Genomic DNA, 27,037 nt, shown 5'->3' with positions numbered 1-27,037 from the left:
CCATGAGAACCCTGAATAGATAGATAGATAGATAGATAGATAGATAGATAGATAGATAGATAGATAGATAGATAGATAGATAGATAGATAGATAGATAGATAGATAGATAGATAGATAGATAGATAGATAGATAGATAGATAGATAGATAGATACTTTATTAATCCCAAGGGGAAATTCCCCATACTCCAGCAGCAGCTTACTGATAATAACAATATTAAATTAAAGAGTGATAACAATGCAGGTATAACAGACAATAACTTTGAATAATGTTAACGTTTACCCCCCCAGGCGGAATTGAAGAGTCGCATAGTGTGGGTGAGGAACGATCTCCTCAGTCTGTCAGTGGAGCAGGACGGTGACAGCAGTCTGTCGCTGAAGCTGCTCCTCTGTCTGAGATGATCCTGTTCAGTGGATGCAGTGGATTCTCCATGATGGACAGGAGCCTGCTCAGCGCCTGTTGCTCTGCCACGGATGTCAAACTGTCCAGCTCCATGCCAACAATAGAGCTTGCCTTCCTCACCAGTTTATCCAGGCATGAGGCGTCCCTCTTCTTTATGCTGCCTCCCCAGCACACCACCGTGTAGAAGAGGGCACTCGCCACAACCGTCTGATAGAACATCTGCAGCATCTTATTGCAGATGTTGAAGGACGCCAGTCTTCTAAGGAAGTATAGTGGGCTCTGTCCTTTCTTACACAGAGCATCAGTATTGGCAGTCCAGTCCAATTTATCATCCAGCTGCACTCCCAGGTATTTATAGGTCTGTACCATCTGCACACAGTCACCTCTGATGATCACGGTGTCCATGAGGGGTCTGGGACTCCTAAAATCCTCCACCAGCTCCTTGGTTTTGCTGGTGTTCAGTTGTAGGTGGTTTGAGTCGCACCATTTAACAAAGTCCTTGATTAGGTTCCTATACTCTTCCTCCTGCCCACTCCTGATGCAGCACACGATAGCAGTGTCATCAGCGAACTTTTGCACGTGGCAGGACTCCGAGTTGTATTGGAAGTCCAATGTATGTTGGCTGAACAGGACCGGAGAAAGTACAGTCCCCTGTGGCGCTCCTGTGCTGCTGACCACAATGTCAGACCTGCAGTTCCCGAGACGCACATACTGAGGTCTGTCTGTAAGATAGTCCACGATCCATGCCACCAGATATGAATCTACTCCCATCTCTGTCAGCTTGTCCCTAAGGAGCAGAGGTTGGATTGTGCTGAAGGCGTTGTGTTGAATAGGGATGCAGACTTACAGTATGGCCAACAAGAAGTTTCCGGGGCAGCTGATCTCCCTGCGAGGCGATGTCGGGTGGCCTTCACATTCGCCTGATTTCGCCCCGTGTGATTTCTTCTCAAGTCAAAGGTTTACACACACCGGCCTCAAAACCTCAAAAGCTTGTCCCTAAGGAGCAGAGGTTGGATGGTGTTGAAGGCGCTAGAGAAGTCCAGAAACATAATTCTTACTGCACCATTGCCTCTGTCCAAGTGGTAGAGGGATCTGTGTAGCATGTAGATGATGGCATCCTCCGCTTCCACCTTCTCCTGGTATGCAAACTGCAGAGGGACGAGGGTGTGGTGCACCTGTGGCCTCAGGTGGTGAAGAATACAATGAGGACTGATCATTTATGTTAGGTAGAATGCCTAGAGGGGGCTGGTCAGGTGGTCTCATTGCCTCGGACCACCTGCAGATTTTACTTTTTTTCTCCAGCCGTCTGGAGTTTTTTTTTGTTTTTTCTGTCCTCCCTGGCCATCGGACTGTACTTTTATTCTATGTTAATTAGTGTTCTCTTATTTTAACCCTTACTTTGTCTTTTTTCTCTTTTCTTCATTATGTAAAGCTCTTTGAGCTACATTATTTGTATGAAAATGTGCTATAGAAATAAATGTTGTTGTTTCTTTCTTTTCTTCTTCTCTTTACCACCTAATAATTTTAATAATAATTAATAATTTTTTTGCATTTATATAGCGCTTTTCTCACTACTCAAAGCGCTCAGCAATTGCAGGTTAAGGGCCTTGCTTAAGGGCCCAACAGAGCAGAGTCCCTAATGGCATTGACGGGATTCGAACCGGCAACCTTCCGATTGCCAGTGCAGATCTCTAGCCTCAGAGCCACCACTCCTACACCTACACTCCCCCACACAAGCTCTGTCCTCCACCTCCTGATTCCGGCTCCTGGAATGGAGTGAGGCGGCCTCTTTTATAGTGCACTTCCTTCGGCAGCACTCCCGAGTGTGGTGGAAGTGTTGCAGTCTGTGACTCAGGGACTGTCCAGGTAGCCCTTTGGCAGTGACCGTGGTCGCCAAGCAATCCAGGGAGTCTGCCCTCTTGCATCCTGGGGGAGGTATTGTTGTGGATATGTCCTCTTCTCTGGTCCTTCCATCATCGAGGCCCTCCCTGCCAGGCAGGGGTCCCAGTTGTCCGCCACAATATTTACAAGGTGAGGATGATTAATAAAGGGGTAAACTGGGTAGAAATGCACGCACGCCTCTTTTTTATTTGCCATATGCATTTTCCTGGTTTTTGTCTTTGCTTCTATTTTCACATAAAGTTTTAGAAATGAGGCCTGTAGAGTGAGGGCGTATATTCTTAAAAATCCGGGTTCTGTAATGGCATTTTAGTGGGTTCTCTGGTTCCTACTAGAACCCCTGTTTGACAAAGAACCATTTCATTCGGGGAAGAGTTCTTTGGGCATTGAAAAAGTTTCTGATTTGTGGAGAAAATGGGAATCTTTAATGTCTAGTAGCTGATTTGCATTGGGTGTGATGAGGATGGACAGGATTAGAAATGAGGACATTAGAGGGTCAGCTCAAGTTGGACAGTTGGGAGACAAAGTCAGAGAGGTGAGATTACGTTGGTTTGGACATGTGCAGTGGAGAGATGAGGGGTATAATGAGAGAAGGGTGCTAAGGATAGAGCTGCCAGGTAAGAGGAGAAGAGGAAGGCCTAAGCGAAGGTTTATGGATGTGCTGAGAGAGGACATGCAGGTGATGGGTGTGACAGAACAAGATGCAGAGGACAGGAAGATATTGAAGAAGATGATCCGCTGTGGTGACTCCTAATGGGAGCAGCCAAAAAAAGAAGAAGAAGAAGAAGGCTACCTAGCAGGATATTAACAGATCAAGAAAACCGGAACTTAGCCTGTGTTAGGGTATGCAACGAGCGTCCTCCCAGAAATCAGGAACCCGCTGGCATTTCAGAAATCTTTTCAAACCTTTACATTGCGTCACGTGTGTGCACATGGGAAGCATCTTAAGTGCTCTGGTGATGGCACCTTCTGTTGTTTAAGGTCTTCTCTCTTCCTCCCACCACAGAATGGTAGATTAACTGCCATTCCCGCTCTGATATCACTTCCATTTGCCTGCAAAACAAACCCCCCCCCCCCCCCCCCCCCCCCGCTGCACCCCCCCCTGGACCCGTCCCTTCCTGCCAGGAACTCATAAAACTGGAACACCGCCATATCTAGTTCAGTTCTCTTGTTGAGGTGACGTTCTCTCATTCGTCTGCTTTTAAAAACGGTTTGTTTTTCCATGCAGTTACACGGAGTCACCAGGTGGTGTCCCCAATTCTTTGTCATTGTTGTGCTCTTTCGTGATAAACTCTTATTTATGGAGTCTGAAACAGATCTAAATAATGTGGATGCTTCTCTGGGGAAGCAAAAAATGGTTCCCCTACTGCATTTGCTCTGAAGAACCACTTTGGTGCCTTTATTTGTAGGAGTGTGGGCATCTAACATACCCTGCCTCTGAGAACATCAATGCCCAGGGCTGCTCCTGATCAGAGGTACAGTGAGATAAAGTTGGAGGTGCGCCGCCTACTGAAAAGAGGGAAAGGTCGCAGGACAGGAACAAACAGCAAGGGGAGAAAGGACAATCAAAATGGAGACTAATCAGCAAAAGTTGTCTCTCCAAAGTCCTTATGTCATCTGCTTGCACTTGGTCTCAATAAATCACCATTAGAGGAGACAGAAACACTCGCTGCCACGTAATCCGTCTTGATTTTCACTTCCACGTGAAGCTAATTAAAAAGACCAGGATCTATGAGTCACTGGGAAGCTTATTGAGCGCAATTAGTCAAATAGGCAGTAAGGCAACAAAAAAAGGCATGAAAGAGGAGAAGACTCTCAACTCTCATTAACGAAACAATCACACATCGGCTTTGGGGGAGTGCGGCCGAGACCCCCCACCCCGTAGATGCTGAGAGTGCTCAACTGCATTATATGGTCAAAAGTATGTGGACATCCCTCTAAATGATTGAGTTCTGTTATTTCGTTATTGACATGAGCATCCAATCAAACACACAGCTTTGCCATTGTCATTTTCAGTAGAGCGAGTTGTACTGAAGAGCTCAGTGACTTTGAAAACACAGCACCTTTGCTACAAGTCAGTATGTGAAATTACTGCCCTGTTAGGTCTTTTCCGGACAAATGTAAGTGGAAGTGTCAAGGAGCAACAACGGCTCAGCCGTGATGTGTTGGACCACAGAGCAGGGACAGGAATGTGACCCGGTGTAGGAATGACAGGCCGCAAAAAGTGAAAGCAAAAGTTGGCACACCAATCTGGTCGGCCCGTTTAATAAAGGGAGAGTGCAACAAAATACGCCTCTTGGCTTCAATAAATAGCAAATGAAACGAGAAAAGTCATTTGGGTCTTTGTCGCAGGAATCGAGGTCAGTCACTGGAGCTCCATCCGGCAGTTTGCTCTGCTTGCAGATGACGCCTCCTTCTGGGCAGTGTGATACGAGGTCCGTAGGCGAATAATAAAATAACCGGGTCCCAGAGTGTGCAGGCTCCGAATGTGTGTGGGTGTGCGTAATCAGAGTATAGGTTTAATATGTCACTGTGCTCTGTGCAAATATTTTAAATCTGATTTTCTTTTCTTCTCACATGTACAGCGAACACAAGGCCTGATTTAGCACACAGGAGTTCACAATATAAGAACTGCTAGGCAAGCATTTTAGGACAAGACACGTTAAGGACAACTGCAAAATGGGCATTGTACTATTTCTGTGTGTCAGAGTCAGCATGATATTGGATCCTCTCTTTTCCTTGTTGGGAATGGCATGATTCACCTAAGTGGGGGCCTGAACGTGAAGAAAGAGTATAAAGCCTTGGAACATTGCCCGGCACACCTTTGAAGACAGATGGGAGATAACGTCATCTGATCCGGAAAATTCTTCCAATGCAGCGACGAAAATGGCAGACTCTACACATCAGGCCCCTACTACCCGAAAGGTCTTGTCACGGCTTCATCGTCTGTTATGCAGCATAAATCGCCATTAAAGAAAGCCAAGTTATTTCTCCTATGTGATTTCTTACCGCCGTATCACTAAGGGAGGGGTATCGCCTTTTTATATTATATCTATATAGTATTGGGTTATGTAACATGCCGCAATTACAAAAGAACTTATTCCAACCAGGGAGCTAGTGCCCCCTGCTGGATACAGTGTGTGCCTGGCTGATTTGGGATGCTGTCATGTTTAAGCCAGCATGTCTCCCCTGTTTTATTGTATTATTTGATGCCATTTATTTGTATGAATGTTTATTTCAGTTGTTATGTCCATTTTTCTAATTGTATGTTGAAAAAGGGGAAAGGCCTTGGTCACGTCCCTTGTGTTTTATGGGTGTTTCCCTCAAGGGGCAGGGCCACCTGCCCATCACCACCAGGGGCCTCGTGTATAACTCCGTGCGTTGAACTCACACTATAACATGGCATAAGCACAAAAGCGGGAATGTGCGTATGCACAAATAAATCTGTGTGTTCGCCAACTTCCATGTTCTTCCGCTGCATAAATCCTGATCAGCGTGAAAAGTAACGCACATGCACACGCCTGCTGTCCCGCCCCAACTCCTCCCAGAATTACGCCTCTTTGAATATGCAAATCAATATAAATAGCCCTTAAGCTCAGCCTTCTGTGAAAAGACAATGGGAAAAGCATGGGGGAAAATATAAGAATTTCAGCGAATACCAAGTGGAGGCAAAGGAAAACGTATTATTTGTTGGTTTGAACAGTGGTATCATCAACAAATGAAAGTTGATCAAGTGACATAGCGTGTCGGAGAAACTCGAAAGCTCAAGTTCACAAAGTCACACAGTGCTCGAAATAAAAAAGAAGTCACATATCAAAGTCACCGTGAAAAGGGGAGTCGTAGCCCACTGTCTGAGTGTCATATGAAAGCTTATTATGGTACAGACAAAAAATATAGGCATACAGTGGGAAAAAAGCATGAAATGTCAACTTTAATCTCCACATTTCCACTTTAATCACGTAGTTTATTTTGCCATTAAAGTAGAACATCACAAACATCATCTTAAAATCATTTAATTTACTAGTTTCTTAAATCCCATCGTAACTAAAGTAGCACATTAAATGCTTTGTTTTGTATTTGATCTTCTATGTGCTCTGTGTGTGTGAATCACTGCAAGCTCTTCCTCCGACAGGACACAGAATCCATTACATTCGTGATATTACAGCTCTCTGAATAATTAAAATACTGAGATGTATACGGGATATCTTTTTCATGATGATAGGAGTTAAAGCAAGTTATTAAACATGGGAACACAGTTAGCGTAGTGATTGTTCATGTCTCAAGCAAGATGCCCTTCAATGAAAGGGCAATGCTAAAGAAACTGGAAATCATCTCAACTGATGACAGACATCCATTACATGTAGAACTAAACTTCAGTAAATCAGGAAGGATAGTCGCTTTGAAAACCCACACAAATCGCTCCAGAAACTCCTTTCTTCCTAGTGCCATATGACTTTTCAATAAGAAATATCGGAGATAATGATTAAGGTTTTGATATATATCCTGTAACCTTATCCTGTATACTTATTGCCCCCTAACTTGGAGCCTGTACATTGGGGTTTACCCCGGTGGACGAGAGGGTAGCCTCCCTTCGCCTTCAGATGGGGGGACGGGTCCTAACTGTTGTTTGTGCGTATGCACCGACCAGCAGTTCGGAGTACCCACCCTTTTTGGAGTCCCTGGAGGGGGTGCTAGAGGGCATACCTTCTGGGGACTCCCTCGTTCTGCTGGGAGACTTCAATGCTCACGGGGGCAATGACAGTGAGACCTGGAAGGGCGTGATTGGGAGGAATGGCCCCCCCGATCAGAACCCGAGCGGTGTTTTGTTATTGGACTTCTGTGCTCGTCACGGATTGTCCATAACGAACACCATGTTCAAGCATAGGGGTGTTCATATGTGCACTTGGCACCAGGACACCCTAGGCCTCAGTTCGATGATCGACTTTGTGGTCGTGTCGTCGGACTTGCGGCCACATGTCTTGGACACTCGGGTGAAGAGAGGGGCGGAGCTGTCAACTGATCACCACCTGGTGGTGAGTTGGCTTCGATGGTGGGGGAGGATGCCGGTCAGGCGTGGTAGGCCCAAACGTGTTGTGAGGGTCTGCTGGGAACGTCTGGCAGAGCCCCCTGTCAGAAGTAGCTTCAACTCCCACCTCCGGCAGAACTTCGACCATGTCCCGAGGGAGGTGGGGGACATTGAGTCCGAATGGGCCATGTTCCGTGCCTCTATTGTTGAGGCTGACCGGAGCTGTGGCCGTAAGGTGGTGTGTGCCTGTCGTGGCGGCAATCCCCGAACCTGTTGGTGGACACTGATGGTGAGGGATGCCGTCAAGCTGAAGAAGGAGTCCTACAGGACCCTTTTGTCCTGTGGGACCCTGGTGGCAGCTAATAGGTACCGGCAGGCCAAGCGGAATGCGGCTTCGGTGGTTGTTGAGGCAAAAACTCGGCATGGGAGGAGTTTGGGGAGGCCATGGAGAACGACTTTCGGACGGCTTCGAGGAGATTCTGGTCCACCGTCCGGCGTCTCAGGAAGGGGAAGCAGTGTAGTGTCAACACTGTATATGGTGGGGATGGTGCGCTGCTGACCTCGACTCGGGACGTTGTGGGTCGGTGGAGGGAGTACTTCGAAGACCTCCTCAATCCCAATAATATGCTTTCCAATGAGGAAGCAGAGCCTGGGGACTCAGAGGTGGGCTCCCCCATCTCTGGGACTGAGGTCACCGAGGTGGTCAAAAAACTCCTTGGTGGCAGGGCCCCGGGGGTGGATGAGATACGCCTGGAGTTCCTAAAGGCTCTGGATGTTGTAGGACTGTCTTGGTTGACACGTCTCTACAACATCGCATGGACATCAGGGACAGTGCCTCTGGATTGGCAGACCGGGGTGGTGGTCCCCCTCTTTAAGAAGGGGGACCGGAGGGTGTGTTCCAACTACAGAGGGATCACACTCCTCAGCCTCCCTGGAAAAGTCTATTCGGGGGTTCTGGAGAGGAGGGTCCGTCGGATAGTCGAACCTCGGATTCAGGAGGAACAGTGTGGTTTTCGTCCTGGTCGCGGAACAGTGGACCAGCTCTGTACCCTTAGCAGGGTCCTGGAGGGTGCATGGGAGTTTGCCCAACCAGTCTACATGTGTTTTGTGGACTTGGAAAAGGCATTCGACCGTGTCCCTCGGGGAATCCTGTGGGGGGTACTCCGAGAGTATGGGGTACCGGCCCCCCTGATAAGGGCTGTTCGGTCCCTGTACGATCGTTGCCAGAGCCTGGTCCACATTGCCGGCAGTAAGTCGAACCCGTTTCCAGTGAGAGTTGGACTCCACCAGGGCTGCCCATTGTCACCGATTCTGTTCATAACTTTTATGGACAGAATTTCTAGGCGCAGCCAGGGCGTTGAGGGGGTCCGGTTTGGTGGGCTCAGGATTGGGTCACTGCTTTTTGCAGATGATGTTGCCCTGTTTGCTTCATCAGGCCGTGATCTTCAGCTCTCTCTGGATCGGTTCGCAGCCGAGTGTGAAGCGGCTGGGATGGGAATCAGCACCTCCAAATCCGAGACCATGGTCCTCAGCCGGAAAAGGGTGGAGTGCCCTCTCAGGGTTGGGAGCGAGATCCTGCCTCAAGTGGAGGAGTTCAAGTATCTTGGGGTCTTGTTCACGAGTAAGGGAAGAATGGAGCGTGAGATCGACAGGCGTCCGGAGTGATGCGGGCTCTGCATCGGTCTGTCGTGGTGAAAAAGGAGCTGAGCCATAAGGCAAAGCTCTCAATTTACCAGTCAATCTATGTTCCTACCCTCACCTATGGTCATGAGCTATGGGTAGTGACCGAAAGAACGAGATCGCGAATACAAGCGGCCGAAATGAGTTTCCTCCGCAGGGTGTCTGGGCTCTCCCTTAAAGATAGGGTGAGAAGCTCAGAGTAGAGCCGCTGCTCCTCCGCATCGAGAGGAGTCAGATGAGGTGGCTCGGGCATCTGATCAGGATGCCTCCTGGACGCCCTCCCTGGTGAGGTGTTCTGGGCACGTCTAACTGGGAGGAGGCCCCGGGGAAGACCCAGGACACGCTGGAGGGACTTTGTCTCTCGACTGGCCTGGGAACGCCTCGGGATTCTCCCGGAAGAGCTAGAAGAAGTGGCCGGGGAGAGGGAAGTCTGGGCATCTCTGCTCAAGCTGCTGCCCCCGCGACCCGACCTCGGATAAGCAGAAGAGAATGGATGGATGGATGGACCTTTTTTTTTTTTGGTGTAAATATGTTTTATCTAACTGCCTTACCTTAACCGTTCTTATTTCTATTTGTCTGTTTTATTTCATTCTGTCTGTTACCTGTTATTAGATGCAACTGAGAAGGCAAATTTCATGTTTTCTTGTGTAAACATGACTAAATAAAGAAACCTAAACCTAAACCTAAACCTAAACCTAAGTAATCAAAAAGAACGAGCAAGGAACTGACTTTTCTTTCACCAACTGATCGTCCAATCAGAGTGCTTTAAACTGACTGACGTGCATTCCTCTGTTGATGCTAATTGGTCATTTTACTGATCTGCTGGTAAGTGGGAGCCATGGAAAGAGTGACGTCCGAACGAACCTCTGCGTCCCCGACTTTTGCGTTACCTTTAGACAAACAGATGTTGAGGGGAAACTGTCTGGAGTGCAGATGTGTTTCTGTAGAGGGTACTTATGTGGCCCCACTCAAGTCAAGATTCTGAGGGACCCATAGCCCCTCACAGTTGCCTCCTGGATCTCCCAGTTGGATCACAGGACAAGGAAAGATACATGGAGATTTCCCCGAATGATTACCCACCGGAGGTTCCTTACTTGAATCTTTCCTTCAAGGAAATTGCCGAGTCACTGCATTCACCGCCCCGGCACTCTGAATGATAATCTGGGCCTCCAGCTTTCAGAACGACACACTTGAGAGCAATGAAGTTGAATTTTGTTTACTCTTCTGATGTGAGACAATAAGAAGTTCTCGATAACAGAAAAAAAATAAATAAATAAAACAAACAAAACATCCAACCGGCCAGGGAGCGCCGATCGGCAGTCATTTGCATATTATTTACACATCCTAGTTGTTGCAGGAAAATAAGATTACTCAATATTAGCGGCATTTATGCAAACAAAGGATTGCTTCCGAGTGAGAAATTATTCATTTCTTATCTGCTTTTTTGATAGCTATTATGCAAATGATTACGAGTCTGGCATAAGCGTGTTTTTTGGGGTTTTTTTTCCGTTTTTTTCTCCATAATTCCATTTCCCATTCTCCAGATACTAAACTTATCAAATCCGGTCGCTCTACAATACATCCTTAATGTGTAATGTTTCGCATTAGGGGCATTGTTCTAATAGTGCCGTACGCTGCCGCATGCTGTCAGGCTGGTTTGGAGTCGGGTGAATACTAATGGAAATGCATTTAGCCGACATTGAATATTCCATTATGGATGGCAGAGATGGGATATTTGGCTTATTTCTGATATGAGGCTGCAGCAGTCGCGATGGCGTGAAGATTCACACCATCAGAAAGACGGTGATTTATTTATTTCGTGGCGGGGACCCCAGGAACACACCCAGCCTTCATGTGGAATGCACACACTCTCCTCCGTGAGTGGCCCAATGAATCGATAAATAATAATGAAATACATTAATAATCAAATGAAGGCAAAAGGCTCTCCTCAGATAATAAATATAGCGCAGCTCAACAGACAATAAACACTAATGACAACGTCCAAAACACCATCCAGTGAAGCTTAGGTAGTTGACAATGGATGGCTCAGGTGAGGATGGCACTGGTACAGCATGTTGCCACACCCACCACATGACATAACACCTCAGGATCCCGTTTGGCAACCCCTCAGGCAGACACGCAGTTCAGTCCCACCCCCCTAGAAATGACCATCTATCTGCCACAGCCAGGTGTTACGTGGGCATCACCCCTTGGCAAGGTCCAGCCACTCATGTCCTCAACAATGAGGGTCCTGTGAGCTGATCACACTCAGGGAATCACGCCTCATGGCCGCAGTGCCGTAACTGACGCTCCCTCACAATGCAGGTCATGTGCCTCATTCGGGACCCCGTGAGCAACACAAAGTCAAACCATCAGGACCCAAGAACTCTCTGAAGAGACACACATGAAGGTTCTTCATCTCAGGTCACTGGATAGCGTCCATGTCTCGCAAACAGGAAGCACCAGGACTCTAAAGACTTGGACCTTCGTCCTTTTGCAGATATCAGGAGCACCACATACCCCTTTTAGTGACCTCATGACCCCCCCCCCACACTCTCCCAATCCGTCTACTGACTTCATAGGAAGAGTCACCAGAGACATGAATGTCACTGCTGAGGTAAGTAAACCTCTCAATGTGGTTGACACTCTCTCCGCAGACACTCTCTCTTTGTGAGAGAGTGCCCAAAGTGTGCCATGAGAACATTCACCATACCATTATGCCACCAGGCTGGTGACAAATTCAGGTTGTGTGCTTTGATTCATGCTATGTGCACCAGATTCTGATCCTACCATCTGTGTGCCTCTACAGAAATCGAGATTCATCACACCAGGCTATGTTTATCCAGTCTTCAACAATCCAGACACACTGCTCATGTGCCCAAGAGGTCATTAAAGGCCTGGATGTTGGTTTTTATCAGGACCCTCACAAGCCCAGACACTCAGACCCCTCACTCAGTCTCTCGAGATAGCGCCAATCAGAGCCTCCACTGACTCCGTGAAGATCACAGCATCGTCAGCAAAGTCAACATCACTGAATTTCTCTTCATCAACAGATGCCCCACAGCCGCTGGACCCCACCACCCTGACCACCACCCAGTCCATGCAAACATTGAACAGAGTAGGAGCAGAACACACCCCTGATATCTATATAATAGATAGATAGATAGATAGATAGATAGATAGATAGATAGATAGATAGATAGATAGATAGATAGATAGATAGATAGATAGATAGATAGATAGATAGATGTGAAAGGCACTATATGACAGATAGATAGATAGATAGATAGATAGATAGATAGATAGATAGATAGATAGATAGATAGATAGATAGATAGATAGATAGATAGATAGATGTGAAAGGCACTATATGACAGATAGATAGATAGATAGATAGATAGATAGATAGATAGATAGATAGATAGATAGATAGATAGATAGATAGATAGATAGATAGATAGTAAGCACAGAACAAGAGACGTCCTGAGGAATACAGTCTATCTATCTATCTATCTATCTATCTATCTATCTATCTATCTATCTATCTATCTATCTATCTATCTATCTATCTATCTATCTATCTATCTATCTATCTATCTATTATATAGTGCCTTTCTTATCTATCTGTCTATCTATTATATAGTGCCTTTCATATCTATCTATCTATCTATCTATCTATCTATCTATCTATCTATCTATCTATCTATCTATCTATCTATCTATCTATCTATCTATCTATCTATCTATCTATCTATCTATCATATAGTGCCTTTCACATCTATCTATCTATCTATCTATCTATCTATCTATCTATCTATCTATCTATCTATCTATCTATCTATCTATCTATCTATCTATCTATCTATTATATAGTGCCTTTCATATCTATCTATCTATCTATCTATCTATCTATCTATCTATCTATCTATCTATCTATCTATCTATCTATCTATCTATCTATCTATCTATCTATCTATTATATAGTGCCTTTCATATCTATCTATCTATCTATCTATCTATCTATCTATCTATCTATCTATCTATCTATCTATCTATCTATCTATCTATCTATCTATCTATCTATCTATCTATCTATCTATCTCAGTGTCGTGGGTGGTCTGATCCTGTCCCATCAATGCAGATGACAAGGCAGGACGTTTTCCTGGACGGAGTTCCCACCCAATACACACCATAACTGTACAGGTGAAGACAAGAGATGCCACTCTGTTATTTTTGGATGGCTGCACCATTAGCACTGTGCCTGGCGATGGCTGAGTGTTGCTTTCTTTCCTTTTTTTACCTTACATGTCCATTTTTTTGTTTCGTTTTCTCCTTCATTTTCAAAGTATGTTGCTGTGTCTGTGAAGTTATCACTCACTATTTGTTTGATCGAGTTGTCTGCTGTTGTGATCTTCTGCTTTTCCAAAGTCAAATAAAAAATTAACAAGGGCCATGTTTGCAAAAACAGAAGCTCAGAAGATTGTATAAATAATGAACTACTGGGGCTGGTTTAATTTTTCACTCTTTATTTCTACAAAGTCTCTGATTCTCAAATCTTCATTAGTCAGAATAACATTCAGAGCATTAAGGTTATGGATTGAATTATTAATGCAGGCATCTTGTGAAACATCTGTTGGTGGATGTGGATGTGATAAGCTGTATGATGTTGGACTGACGTGTGTTGACTGTTTTATTCCTACTGTCCTGTGTGCAAGGTGCTATATTTCATTCACAGCAGCCTCTTTGTTTCACTGTTACATAAAGCTGCATTGCATAGTAATGAAATAGAAATACTTTGTTTCTTTACTTGAGTATATTTCTATTTTACCTGATCATAACCTTTTCTTATCACTTTCTCCTCAGTATATTCTTCAGCACAAACGGTTATTTTTACTCCGCTATACTTTGCTGGACACATTTGTCACTGCAGTAATAAACCAGAAAATGCTTTACTAAGTTGGGCAACAGGGTGGCACAATGGCAGCACTCACGATTGAGACACCAGGGTTCATGTCGCGGGTCCTCCCTGCATGGAGTTTTCATGTTCTCCTCCAGGTCAGGTGAGCTGGTGGCATTAAATTGGGCCGCGTGTGCCTCTGACATGTGGCCGTTTGCCCTGCGATGGACTGGCACCAAGTCCTGGGTTTGTTCCTGCCTGGCATCCTTTGATGGCTGGCATGGGCTCCATCCACCCCTGAGACCCTGTCCTTGCTTAGTGGGTGAGAAAATTACTTTGCCTAAAATAAATCTAAAATACTGCAAGAAAAATTCACATTTATGAAGAAACTCAAGATTCAGGAAATCATGGAATTGTTTCAGAATTTCACCAAACGCAATGAAATGCATTGAAGTCAAAGGGGAAGGAGAAACAGAACTAGTGAACGAGTGAATTCTAATGGTGTGATGGCCTTTTAGGTGTCCCATAGGGCTATGGAAGCATGCTGGACCGATAACTGGACCCAAAAATGTCACCTGAGCTGTAAGGCAGCAGTGCTGGTCACTGCGCCACCGCGCCTCCCTGAAGTGACATTATTTTACTTTTCAGACTGTTCCTGATAGAGCTGATTTAATTTAAGAGCGCACACACACACTTGTACCCGGGCAGAATTTCAGACACATGGTGGACCAAGTATGACCACGCACAAGTCTCATATCTTACAGTAATAAAAACCTTTTGGCATCTTAAGCCATCTGAGATGCTCGTCGTGTGCGTCGTGCAGACCTTGTGCCGCCGGGTTTCCATTCCAGTCTTTCTAATTTCAGGAAGACACAAATGGACCTGGGGTCTCATTTACATAGCTCTGCGTGCATTTGAGTGTGATAATATACGAAAAAAAGGAAAATGCGTACGGGAAAAAAATCTAATTTATGAAACCTGGCAAAAATTAATTTCTACACAGTTTACCGTTTTTAAATCACAAATCACTTTGCAAATAATGCGTACGGGAACCTGCCCTTTAACATCCATACATGGAGCATGCTAATCAGCCTCATACATATGCAATCAGGGTGCTGCGGAATTTCATTGGCTAGTAGAGCAGCCTCCCACTGCACACGCTAAAACCCCGCCTCCTGCATTCAAGAGTGCCTGACTCGCGAGCCACAACTGAAAGCACAAGATTATAGCGCCTCTCCTCTGCGCTCTGGACATGCGGCTGTGGGGTGAGGCGCCATCATCTGAGCGGGTAGCCACTATCTCCTGACACATGTAATGACACGATGACTGCTGTTAACAGTGAATAAGAGCACAGGCCACATGAAACACTGAGAGAGGTCACCCAGTTACCTGAATAACAATCCTGCCGTCACGTACATCTTCACCTGCTGCGCTGACTGACTGCATTCGGGAAATCAATCGTTGGATGACAGATCATTTTTAACAGCTCAATCCTGATAAAACAGAACTCTTATTAGTTGGTACCAAATCTGTCCTCTATACCCTTCGTGGGCTACAAATTGACATTAATGGGATCCTGATTCAACCCTCAGCATCACTCCGTCATTTGGGTGTCATATTTGATCAGCTTCTTACTTTCCAATCACACATTAGCTCAAAAGTACAGACAGCCTTTTATCATCTCAGCAGCATTGCTCATCTGCATTCTATCCTCAGTGTGAAGGATACTGAGACACTCATTCACGCTTCCATCACCACCCGCCTGGACGATTGCAATGCTTTGTTTTATGGCCTCCCGACTAAATATATCAATAGATTACAATATGCTCAGGATTCTGCTGCTCGTTTACTAAAAAATCTGCTCACATCACTCCTGTCCTCTATGATTTGCATTGGTTACCAGTTTCTTCAAGGATCAAATATAAAATTATTCTTATTACCTGTAAAGCCCTTCATGGGTTAGCCCCTCATTAGATATCGGAGCTGCTGCTTCCTTACACTCCTGCCCGTGCATTACGATCATCGGACGCTAAGTTACTCGCTATACCTAAATACAGGTTAGGAACTATGGGTGGCAGAGCTTTCAGAGTGATAGCCCCTAAAATTTGGAATTCTCTCCGTCTCAGCCTTCGCGAGGAAAAAGCGATTATTAATTTCAAACTTCTGTTAAAAACACATCCTTTCAATGAGTATTATTCTTTTTCGTGTATGTAATTTCTATTGTCTTGTTAATTTAATGTGTGTATTGAATTGTAAAGTGTCCTTGAGTAGTGTATGAAAGGCGTTACAGAAATAAAACTTATTATTATCCATCCATCCATTTTCCAACCCGCTGAATCCGAACACAGGGTCACGGGGGTCTGCTGGAGCCAATCCCAGCCAACACAGGGTACAAGGCAGGAACCAATCCCGGGCAGGGTGCCAACCCACCGCAGGACACACACAAACACACCCACACACCAAGCACACACTAGGGCCAATTTAGAATCACCAATCCACCTAACCTGCATGTCTTTGGACTGTGGGAGGAAACCGGAGCACCCGGAGGAAACCCACGCAGACACGGGGAGAACATGCAAACTCCACGCAGGGAGGGCCCGGGAAGTGAACCCGGGTCCCCAGGTCTCCCAACTGCGAGGCTGCAGCGCTACCCACTGCGCCACCGTGCCGCCCCTATTATTATTATTATTATTATTATTATTATTATTATTATTATTATTATTATTATTATTATTATCATCATCATCATCATCATCATCATCACTGCCACCGTCACTTCTGCCAAAGCAAAGCCTCAAAATAAATGAATTACGAGTTGGCCCAGGCTACTAAGACACAATGTTAGCCAGTGTCACGCATGGGCGCCAGAGGGTCACCTTCCAGGTTCACCTAAGTAAGTGGTACCATACCATGACAAGGGAGAGGGGCACTGTCACTAATAATAATAATAATAATAATAATAATAATAATAATAATAATAATAATAATCACTATAGGGCGGCACGGTAGCGCTGCTGCCTCGCAGTTAGGACACCCAGGTTCGCTTCCCAGGTCCTCCCTGCGTGGAGTTTGCATGTTCTCCCCGTGTCCTCCCACAATCCAAACACATGCAGGTTCGGTGCATTTGGCGATTCTAAATTGTGCTTGGGTGTGTGTGTGTGTGTGTGTGTGCGCGCCCTGCGGTAGGCTGGCACCCTGCCCAGGGTTTGTTTCCTGACTTGCGCACTGTGTTGGCTGGGTTTGGCTCCAGCAGACCCCTGTGACGCTGTGTTAGGATATAGCGGGTTGGATGATGGATGGATAATTTCCATATAATAATAATCTCTATATTTTATTTAAAAAGTTTCAATCTTTTCCATGTTGTTCAGCTTTGACCACGCCCCATCACTCCGCTCGCCCAATCATTACTCCTACTGAGCCAGTCCGCTCTCCGTCCCACCCGGTGACACTCTCAGCGCTAACTCGCCCTTCAGCGCAGACGCTTACAACCGCAAGGCAGAAAAGCAGATTATTGACTTTTAGATCGCGATAGAAAAAAGAGCGGCAAGAGCTGATATGATTAAAAAGAGCTGCATATAAGAAAAAACAAGAACAAAGAGAATCGTCCAATAAACGAGAAAGAGAGAAATATCCCGAACAATATGCGAACAGAAATGCAAAAAGGCAACGTTTGTAGAATGTAAGTTAGAGGTTAAAGTAATTTATAATATTGTTTTTGACAAGGCGCCAATGTAATTCAATTTTTTATTTACTTTTTATTATGTTTTATTACGTTTTACTTCTACTTTTTACTTTTACTTTTTACTACGTTTTATTATTAATTGGTATTTAAAACAGACAATTGTAGTGAAATACTCAAGTAACTGATTTTCTATCTATAATAATTAAGGACCAAACCGTTTTCCTCCCACGGTCCGCATGCTTTTCTATAAGCCATCTCTTTAAATACAATCGCTTTCTCTAACAGAGGGATGCCCCGACGCCCTTCGAGCGGCTGACCCGCTGGGGTTGGCAAGCGAAGCTAACAAGAAGCAGAGCCCCCTAGTAATAATAATAATAATAATAATAATAATAATAATTGTATTTATATAGCACCTTTTATACACCTGAATGGAGCTTAAATTGCAAATAACAAAAAAAAAAAAAAACAATTTGATTACAAATAAAATAGAATCAATAATAATAATAATAATAATAATAATAATAATAATAAGAAGAAGAAGAAGAAGAAGAAGAAGAAGAAGACAATCAAACATTAAGAAATCATCCATCCATCCAGTTTCCAACTCGCTCAATCCGAACACAGGGTCACGGGGATCTGCTGGAGCCAATCCCAGCCAACACAGGGCAAAAGGCAGGAATCAATCCCGGGCAGGGTGCCAACCCACCGCAGACATTAAGAAATCATATTAAGATAAAAGATAGGTGTAGCTGTGTCTTTTCTGGGTTCCCAAATTCGAGTGGGCAAGGCAGGATCCAGCATGAGTCAAACGCGTGTAAGAAATCTCTCAATGCAATAGAGTTTGTGTTAAATATATATAAAAAAAAACTTTTTAAAAACCACGCTTATATTAAGTTTAAAAGTGCACTAAAACGTAAAAAATAAGTCTCTCATATATCACTCGTAAAATAAAAGGTGGGCGCATTTGCTAAGATTTTAAGAAGTGTTTTTTGAATGTTGATTGATAAAAACCGTCCACGCTTATATATTACGAGTGATGTATGAGAGACTTATTTTTTACTTTTTAGTACATTTTTAAACTTAATATAAGCGTGTTTTTTAAAAAGTATTTTTATATATATATATATTATTTAAAACTTTTTAGCCTTGGGTTCTGTAGTGGGCTGGCACCCTGCCCGGGGTTTGTTTCCTGCCTTGCGCCCTGTGATGGCTGGGATTGGCTCCAGCAGACCCCCGTGACCCTGTAGTTAGGATATAACGGGTTGGATAATAGATGGATGGATGGATAGTCTCTGGTTTGTTTTAGTATAATTTTGTAATCAATATTTTAACACTTCCTTTAATATTTCTGTCGTTTACTAGCGCCATCTATTGGTGAAATCTTGAACTCTTCTTCATATGAAAATTTAATTTCCTAATTAACATGGATTAATTGATCAATTAGTGAAACTGATTATTGATTCATGTATTGTCATCGGAAGTGAGTAAGTGTGCAAAATTTCAAGTCATTTGAACAATAGGAAATGGGATAAATATTGATTATAGGATTTGTACCAGACAACAAACAGGTGAAGTTAAAATAAGCGTGGTAAGTAAAAAAAAAAAGAAGGAACAAATCACAAAAAATTCAGAAAAAAAAAGTTATTACAAACGCAGAATTAAAGGCAAAAAGGGAAAATAAAGTGCCTTGTTTGTTTCATTACAGCCTTATCTTTCTCTTACTACACTTCAGCTACTTTCCACACTTCAGCGTTTCTCAACCTTTAAGTATTTGCGATCCGAGTTTTCATAACAGTTGTAATCATGCCCCCCTAACGTTTTTTTGAAAGGAGCCCACTAATACCAATTTGTTCTTTTTCAATTAATGATCTATCATAGATGCATATTTTATTATACCTACTTAACTTTTATCGACATTTATCTAACTCTATATTTATTTTTCTAGTATCAGAATGTAGTTTAAGTTAATTTGTTTTGGTTTCAATAGATGAATTTTTCATATTTTTGATTCTTATCTTCTTTTTTTCACATCTTTGCGCCCCCCCTTTTTGTTACTTCGTGCCCCCCTTGGGGGTCCCGCCCCACAGTTTGAGAACCACTGGCCATACTTAAAATCTATGACTTTTCTATGGCCGACTTACAGCCCTCCCTTTAGTTTGTCAATACGTTCAGCGCGGGTTCAAACTGTTTGCCCTCCATGCCTCACCAACTGCAAGGCAGAGCATAAAGTGAAGTCGTCTGTAGTCAGAATGACAAGAAATAATTAGAATATTCCATTTATAATTTAGCTTGTAGGAGTTATGATACACTACAATACAATTTATTTTTAAAAGTATCTTAAAATCAATTCTAAAAGAAACAGGTAACCAGTATAGTCTTGCTAAGACAGGGGTAACATGCTCCGTTCTTCCAGTGCGAGGAAGTTCTCTTGTTGCTGCATTTTGAACAAGTTGTCATCTTTCTATTGTCTTTTTAGACAGCGCCGGCGTGAGAATACAAAAGCAAGAGTCGGGTCTTCCAAGCATCTTCCAGGTTAAGGAATGGTCTGACTCGGGCTATGTTTCTGAAGGCCGTCTTCACAACATTGTCGATGTGTGGCTTAAATGTGAGCTCAGAGTCAGCAGTTGTCTCCTTTTTTGCCTTACAGCCTTCTCTTCCTGAGGGCACTGAAGCAAAGGAAGCCCCGCCCCTTTCGGTCCACATGGTATAATAGAGCGCTTCCAGAAGGCGGAGTCTCATTCTGATGTTGGCTGTGCTTCTGTGCTGATCTAAGCCAGAAATGCTCTTTAGGAGTTCTAGAGAGGACCAGAACATTCTTTAAGATGGTGTACTGAAGTGCATAATTTCCATTTCATTATTTTTTCTCTATTTTGTTCCATTTAAACAGGGTTTTTGCGTGATTGGTACCCCAAGCATTTGACTTTGTCCTGCATCTTCATTCACCCCACCACAGCTGTCACATCTTGGATGACTTGTGCATTAATGGAAAGTCACTGGTTACATTTGATTGACATAAGCAGCTTCATTCTTGCTTGGTGCCCTCACTGCACTATGAGTGCCATCAAATGCTCTGATTACGTCAGTAGAACTGGACACTGCTGCAAACTGACTCTTTATGTTAGTTAAAATATATAGAACTAGCTGCCCCCCACGGCTCTGCCCACATAGTAACGTTAAAAATCAATTAAAAAAAAAAAAGTACAGTCATATGAAAAAGTTTGGGAAGCCCTCTTAATTCTTTGGATTTTTGTTTCTCATTGGCTGACCTTTCAAAGTAGCAACTTCCTTTTAATATTTGACATGCCTTATGGACACAGTAGGATTTCAGCAGTGACATTAAGTTAATTGGATTAACAGAAAATATGCAATATGCGTCATCACAAAATTAGACAGGTGCATAAATGTGGGCACCCCAACAGAGATATGACATCAATACTTAGTTGAGCCTCCTTTTGTCCTCTAGACGCTGTCCTCCTATAGCCTCTGATGAGTGTCTGATTCTGGATGGAGGTATTGTTCACCATTCTTTATACAAAATCTCTCCAGTTCAGTTCAATTTGATGGACAGCCTGCTTCAAATCATCCCATAGATTTTCAATGATATTCAAGTCAGGGGACTGTGATGGCCATTCCAGAACATTGTACTTCTCCCTCTGCATGAATGCCTTTGTAGATTTCCAACTGTGTTTTGGGTCATTGTCTTGTTGAATATCCAACCACTGCGTAACTTCAGCTTTGTGACTGATGCTTGAACATCACCCTGAAGAATTTGTTGATGTTGGGTTGAATTCATCTGACCCTCGACTTTAACAAGGACCCCAGTCCCTGAACTAGCCACACAGCCCCACAGCATGATGGAACTTCCACCAAATGTGACAGTAGATAGCAGGTGTTTTTCTTGGAATGCGGTGTTCTTCTTCCGCTTTTTGTTCTGACCAGATAACTCCATTTTTGTCTCATCAGTCCAAAGCACTTTGTTCCAGAATGAATCTGGCTTGTCTAAATGAGCATTGGCATACAACAAGCGACTCTGTTTGTGGCGTGAGTGCAGAAAGGGCTTCTTTCTCATCACCCCGCCATACAGATGTTCTTTGTGCAAATTGCGCTGAATTGTAGAACGACGTACAGATACACCATCTAGAGCAAGATGTTCTTGCAGGTCTTTGAAGGTGATCTGTGGGTTGTCTGTGACCATTCTCACAATCCTGCTCATATGCCGCTCCTGTATTTTTCTTGGCCTGCCAGACCTGCTGGGTTTAACAGCAACTGTGCCTGTGGCCTTCCATTTCCTGATTCCATTCCTTACAGTTGAAACTGACAGTTTTAAACCTCTGAGATGGCTTTTTGTAGCCTTCCCCTAAACCAGGAGACTCAACAATCTTTGTTTTCAGATCTTTGGAGAGTTGCTTTGAGGATCCCATGCTGTCACTCTTCAGAGGAGAGTCAAAGGGAAGGAAGCACAACTTGTAATTGACCACCTTAAATACCTTTATATCTCATGATTGGACACACCTGTCTATGAAGTTCAAGGCTTAATGAGCTCATTAACCAAGTAATCAGCATTGAGCAGTGTCAGGCATTCAGATCAGCACAATGACAAGGGGACCCACATTTGTGCACAGCCAGTTTTTCACATTTGATTTAATTTCAAACAACTAAATACTGCGTCACTAAAAATCACACCGCAGTACTCAGATGTTCCTAGGAAATGAAAGACATACCACTGTTATCTTTATTGTTGAAAGGAGTGTCAATTATTATGCAGGCTGAGCGGGGCTCCCAAACTTTTTCAAATGACTGTATATCCTACTAAAAACTAGACTACCCATTTTTGCACAGGCCCACCCCAAAATCTGTTCCTGGCTACACTCCTGGGTGGAAGATAAAAGAAGCTGCCTGCCTCAGATGGACGAGCCACAGTTGGGAGGAACTTAGGCAATGCTTGTGAGGAGGAGTGACAGGGAGAAAGAGGAAAAGAGTTGTGCTTCCTTGTAGTTGTGGCGGTGGGAAATGCTTGATTCAAAGAGTTTCCCACAAAAAAGGACTCTTTGTGCTTTTGACTTGTGCTTGTGTTGGACTGGAGCGCCCCCTGGTGTCCACATCGGTCAATTGGCTTCCAGCACAGCAGGAATGATGGAGTGAAAGCTTAGCTGAGATATTCCTGATCTGTCAGCCCAGTTCCCTGAGAAGTGACAACAGGTAGCCGATGAAAACCGACGACTAACCCAAAAATTTCCTCAGTGCAACTACACAGCATTGACCCTCTTAAAAGGGAAGTAAGATGGCCCCTGAACTCCAAAAAAGTTCAAAATTTTAGAATAAAGAGTACTTTTAGTTTTATTTGTGCAATTCTGGACTCGATATGTGACTGTGGATAGAATTGAATATCAGAACAGTAACGTTTCTTGCAGACGGTAACACTAGGAGTGGGAAGCATGAATTCACTGAGGCTTGGCCTTCTCAAGTCCATCGCATGCATGATATCCATAAAGCTAACAGGATAGCAAGCGGGAGTACGGACATGGATGCCATGTAGTCTCCGGAATGAGCGGTAGGGAGCTGGACATCCACGACTCATTCATTTTTTATGAGTGTCACTCTGTACCCAGAATCTCAAAGTCATGGCAGCTGGGGATGTGCCAGTTAGATGCTGCAACTCATCAGCGGGTGGAAGGCGGTGACGTCTATGAGGTGACAGAGCAGCAGCTGCGCTGTTGACGACTAACCAGGTGCCCATGTAGATGCTGGATTTGATGGGGCTAGGCAGTGGGGAATTTTTAAATGGAAAAATATTAGGGTGGGCATACCTTAGATATTTCTATGGCTCGCTAGAATTCCACTACATGAATGCTCTACACAGTGGCGTAGCTGGCCCCTATGCAGCGCCCTGAGGTGAGCCCCTCCTGTTAGTAATTTATTCGCCACTAGATCCTAAGCCTGCGGTGGGCTGGGGGGGGCTGCACGGGGTTTGTTTCCTGCCTTGTACACTGTGTTGGCTGGGATTGGCTGCAGCAGACCCCCTCAACCCCATAGTTAGGATATAGCGGGCGGGATAATGGATGGATGGAGATCCTAAGCTGGGCAGTGGTGTACAGGACCGCGTCACCATCAGATCACACGCTGGTGACAAACCAACCGGCTCTCTAAATGGAATTTGTAATAACTTTTTGAATCGCTTTATTAGAGCAGCTGTAAGTTAGCAAAAATAAAATAAATTATGGGAATGGAATGTGGGAGATATGGGTAGTAGTAGTCGTACATAAATATATGTAAGATGTGGACCCGCTTGCTTTTCCAAGACAACTTTTTGAAGGAAGACGATTAAAATGTAACATAAGCTAGAAAGTAGAAACTGTTCTGTGCTGTAAAGAGAAGCCATTTCAGTTTGTAACAAATTAAAACGACAACACCGACTGACAGGATACAACTACACCATAGACTTGTTTTACACAAGTTCTGAGAAACTGGACATCATAAAGTGAGGCGTCAACGGTTCCAAGAAATTTGCCTTGTCGGTAGGAGATTGCTTTGTCATACATATTGTTTGTCTTTAGTAGATTCTCCATTTTGAACGGTTTCAGCAGATAGCACCTGATCTGAAGCCGTTGTATCGCTACTTCCAGACTCGGTGGTTGTCACCATGTCACTCACTGCACTGTCTGCGTAACCTGCACGGGGCCGTTGGGACGATTCACCAGCATCAGCATTCTCAGTTACTACCGCCGGCTCTCGTTAAGTTTTGAGAAAAGTAGAAATCTCGGTAAGCTTAGCGGTTTTTCAATTCCTGTTGCGGGCGTGCGTGACGTTTAGCATCACCACTCTTATAATGTTTGCTGGATGCGCTGCTACTGACTGACATGACGTCGTATGGCGAGAGTATAAAAAGCGTCAAATTGTTCTAATATTTGCCATTTGCAGACTAACGGGGACCATAACTGAACAGCAGAGTTGCTAAGATTTACTGTTTATGAGTTCAAATTTCAAAAACCGTTGACATCAAATCAAAGTACAAAAGTAACAATTATTTATGATAATAATGCATATTTACATGTGACATCCTTCAAAACCGCTATGGTCCACCAAAGTCCGCCAAATTTGGGAATGTGCACTTCTCTGTAAGGCGGACAAGGACATGTTGTGCCTCCGATTAGACTCTGAGTCTCCGAACTCCCAAAGTCTAAATTCGTGTAAACTGTAGGCCTGCCGAATACGTCATATCATCATGGATTGGATTAGACTTGCCTGGTGATGGTGCAAACATGTCCCTGAAACTGTGAATTATTAACGCAATGAACTGTGCAAGTGATTCAAGTTATTCAGTTTTTTTAGAGGTTGGATGATGTGGAGACAGTGAATCAGGAAGTGCAATGGATTAGCAAGGAGGAAGTAAGGACATCTATGAAGAAGATGAGGAATGGAAAGGCCGTTGGTCCAGATGACATACCTGTGGAAGCATGGAGGTGTTTAGGAGAGATGGCAGTGGAGTTTTTAACCAGATTGTTTGATGGAATCTTGGAAAGTGAGAGGATGCCTGAGGAGTGGAGAAGAAGTGTACTGGTGCTGATATTTAAGATGAGCCATAGCATGAAGTTATAGGAGAGAGTAGTGGAAGCTCGGTTAAGAAGGGAGGTGATGATTAGTGAGCAGCAGGATGGTTTCATGCCAAGAAACAACACCACAGATGCAATGTTTGCTCTGAGGATGTTGATGGAGAAGTTTAGAGAAGGTCAGAAGGAGTTGCATTGCATCTTTGTGGACTTGGAGAAAGCATATGACATGGGGCCTCGAGAGGAGTTGTGGTATTGTATAAGGAAGTCGGGAGTGGCAGAGAAGTACGTAAGAGTTGTACAGGATATGTACAAGGGAAGTGTGACCGTGGTGAGGTCTGTGGTAGGAGTGATGGAGGTGGGATTACATCAGGGATCGGCTCTGAGCCCTTTTTTATTTGCAATGGTGATGGACAGGCTAACAAACAAGATTAGACAGTAGTCCCCGTGGACTATGATGTTTGCTGATGACATTGTGATCTGTAGCGATAGTAGGGAGCAGATTGAGGAGACCATGGAGAGGTGGAGATCTGCTCTAGAGAGGAGAGGAGTGAAGGTCAGCAAGACCACCAAGACAGAATACATGTGTGTGAATGAGAGGGAGGTCAGTGGAATGGTGAGGATGCAGGGAGTAGAGTTGGCGAAGGTGGAGGAGTTTAAATACTTGGGATCAACAGTACAGAGGAATGGGGATTGTGGAAGAGAAGCGAAAAAGAGAGTGCAGGCAGGGTGGAGAAGAGTGTCAGGAGTGATTTGTGACAGATGGGTATCAGCAAGAGTGAAAGGGAAGGTCTACAGGACGGTATTGAGCCCAGCTATGTTATATGGGCTGGAAACGGTGGCACAAGAGACAGAGCTGGAGGTGGCAGAGTTAAAGATGCTAAGATTTGCATTGGGTGTGACGAGGATGGACAGGATTAGAAATGAGGACATTAGAGGGTCAGCTCATGTTGGACGGTTGGGAGACAAAGTCAAGAGAGGCGAGATTGAGCTGGTTTGGACATGTGCAGAGGAGAGATGAGGGGTATATTGGGAGAACGGTGCTAAGGATAGAGCTGCCAGGCAAGAGGAGAAGAGGAAGGCTTAAGAGAAGGTTTATGGATGTGGTGAGGGAGGACATGCAGGTGATGGGTGTAACAGAACAAGATGCAGAGGACAGAAAGGTATGGAAGAAGATGATCGGCTGTGGCAACACCTAACGGGAGCAGCCAAAAGAAGAAGAAGAAGTTTAATTAAATCTATATGGCCTCGAGTGGGCCCCCCAAGCTTGTAGGCCCTTGTACTTTGCACAGTCTGCCCAATCCATTACTACACCACAGACTCTACATAAGAGTCTCCCTTTTTGACAGTCTGCAGCAAAATGTATCTCACTCAGGTCCAAACCAAGGATGTCGCAATGTTGTCAGCTTCTTCTTATACTCGTTCATTTATTCTCTTTTACCACATGCCTAGTTTTGTGTATCTGTGCCTGGTCACTGTTCAGGGAGTGGATGTGGAGTTGGCATGTAGCTACAAGTATTTTGGGTTGTGAAGAATAAATACAGAGAAACAATGAAAACAGAGTTGGGGGAATTCCCTGTATAATGCTGGTGGTCCCAGAAGTCAAAAAGGACTGATTCAGTGGTCAAAAATTTCAGAAAAACATTTAACGATAACCAAATCTTGCAGGGTCATTTATGGAGTGATGGCAGGAAGGAAATCAGTCTCAGAGGAAAGGGAAGCGATCTCGTAGGAACTGACGTCATCAGTGTGGGTCATTGTGGGGAGCCAGAATTGAAGTCATAGACAAGGGACCAGAAATGACGTCATCGTGAACGGAACCAGGAGTGACGTCATCAACAAGGGACTGGAAAGGGATGTCATTGTGAACGGAATTGGGAGGGATGTCATCACCGGAATTGAGT

At 44.3% G+C, this 27,037-nt stretch overlaps 1 protein-coding gene across 1 annotated transcript in view; it reads right to left on the bottom strand.

The window, feature by feature from the left end:
* Positions 1–212: 212 nt before the first annotated feature.
* Positions 213–27,037, bottom strand: part of LOC127530035 (uncharacterized) — a 58,968-nt gene continuing 32,143 nt past the window's right edge. Inside the window, exon 2 of the mRNA XM_051935680.1 lies at positions 213–1,090. Coding sequence (XP_051791640.1) covers positions 334–1,090 — 757 coding nt within the window. The 3' untranslated portion in view covers positions 213–333. The remainder of the gene's footprint in view (positions 1,091–27,037) is intronic.

The sequence above is a fragment of the Erpetoichthys calabaricus genome, chromosome 13 (genome assembly GCF_900747795.2).
Source record: "Erpetoichthys calabaricus chromosome 13, fErpCal1.3, whole genome shotgun sequence".
Lineage (NCBI taxonomy): Eukaryota > Metazoa > Chordata > Cladistia > Polypteriformes > Polypteridae > Erpetoichthys > Erpetoichthys calabaricus.
Note: the sequence above shows the minus strand (reverse complement) of the source record. Positions and strands in the feature narration are given on the sequence as shown.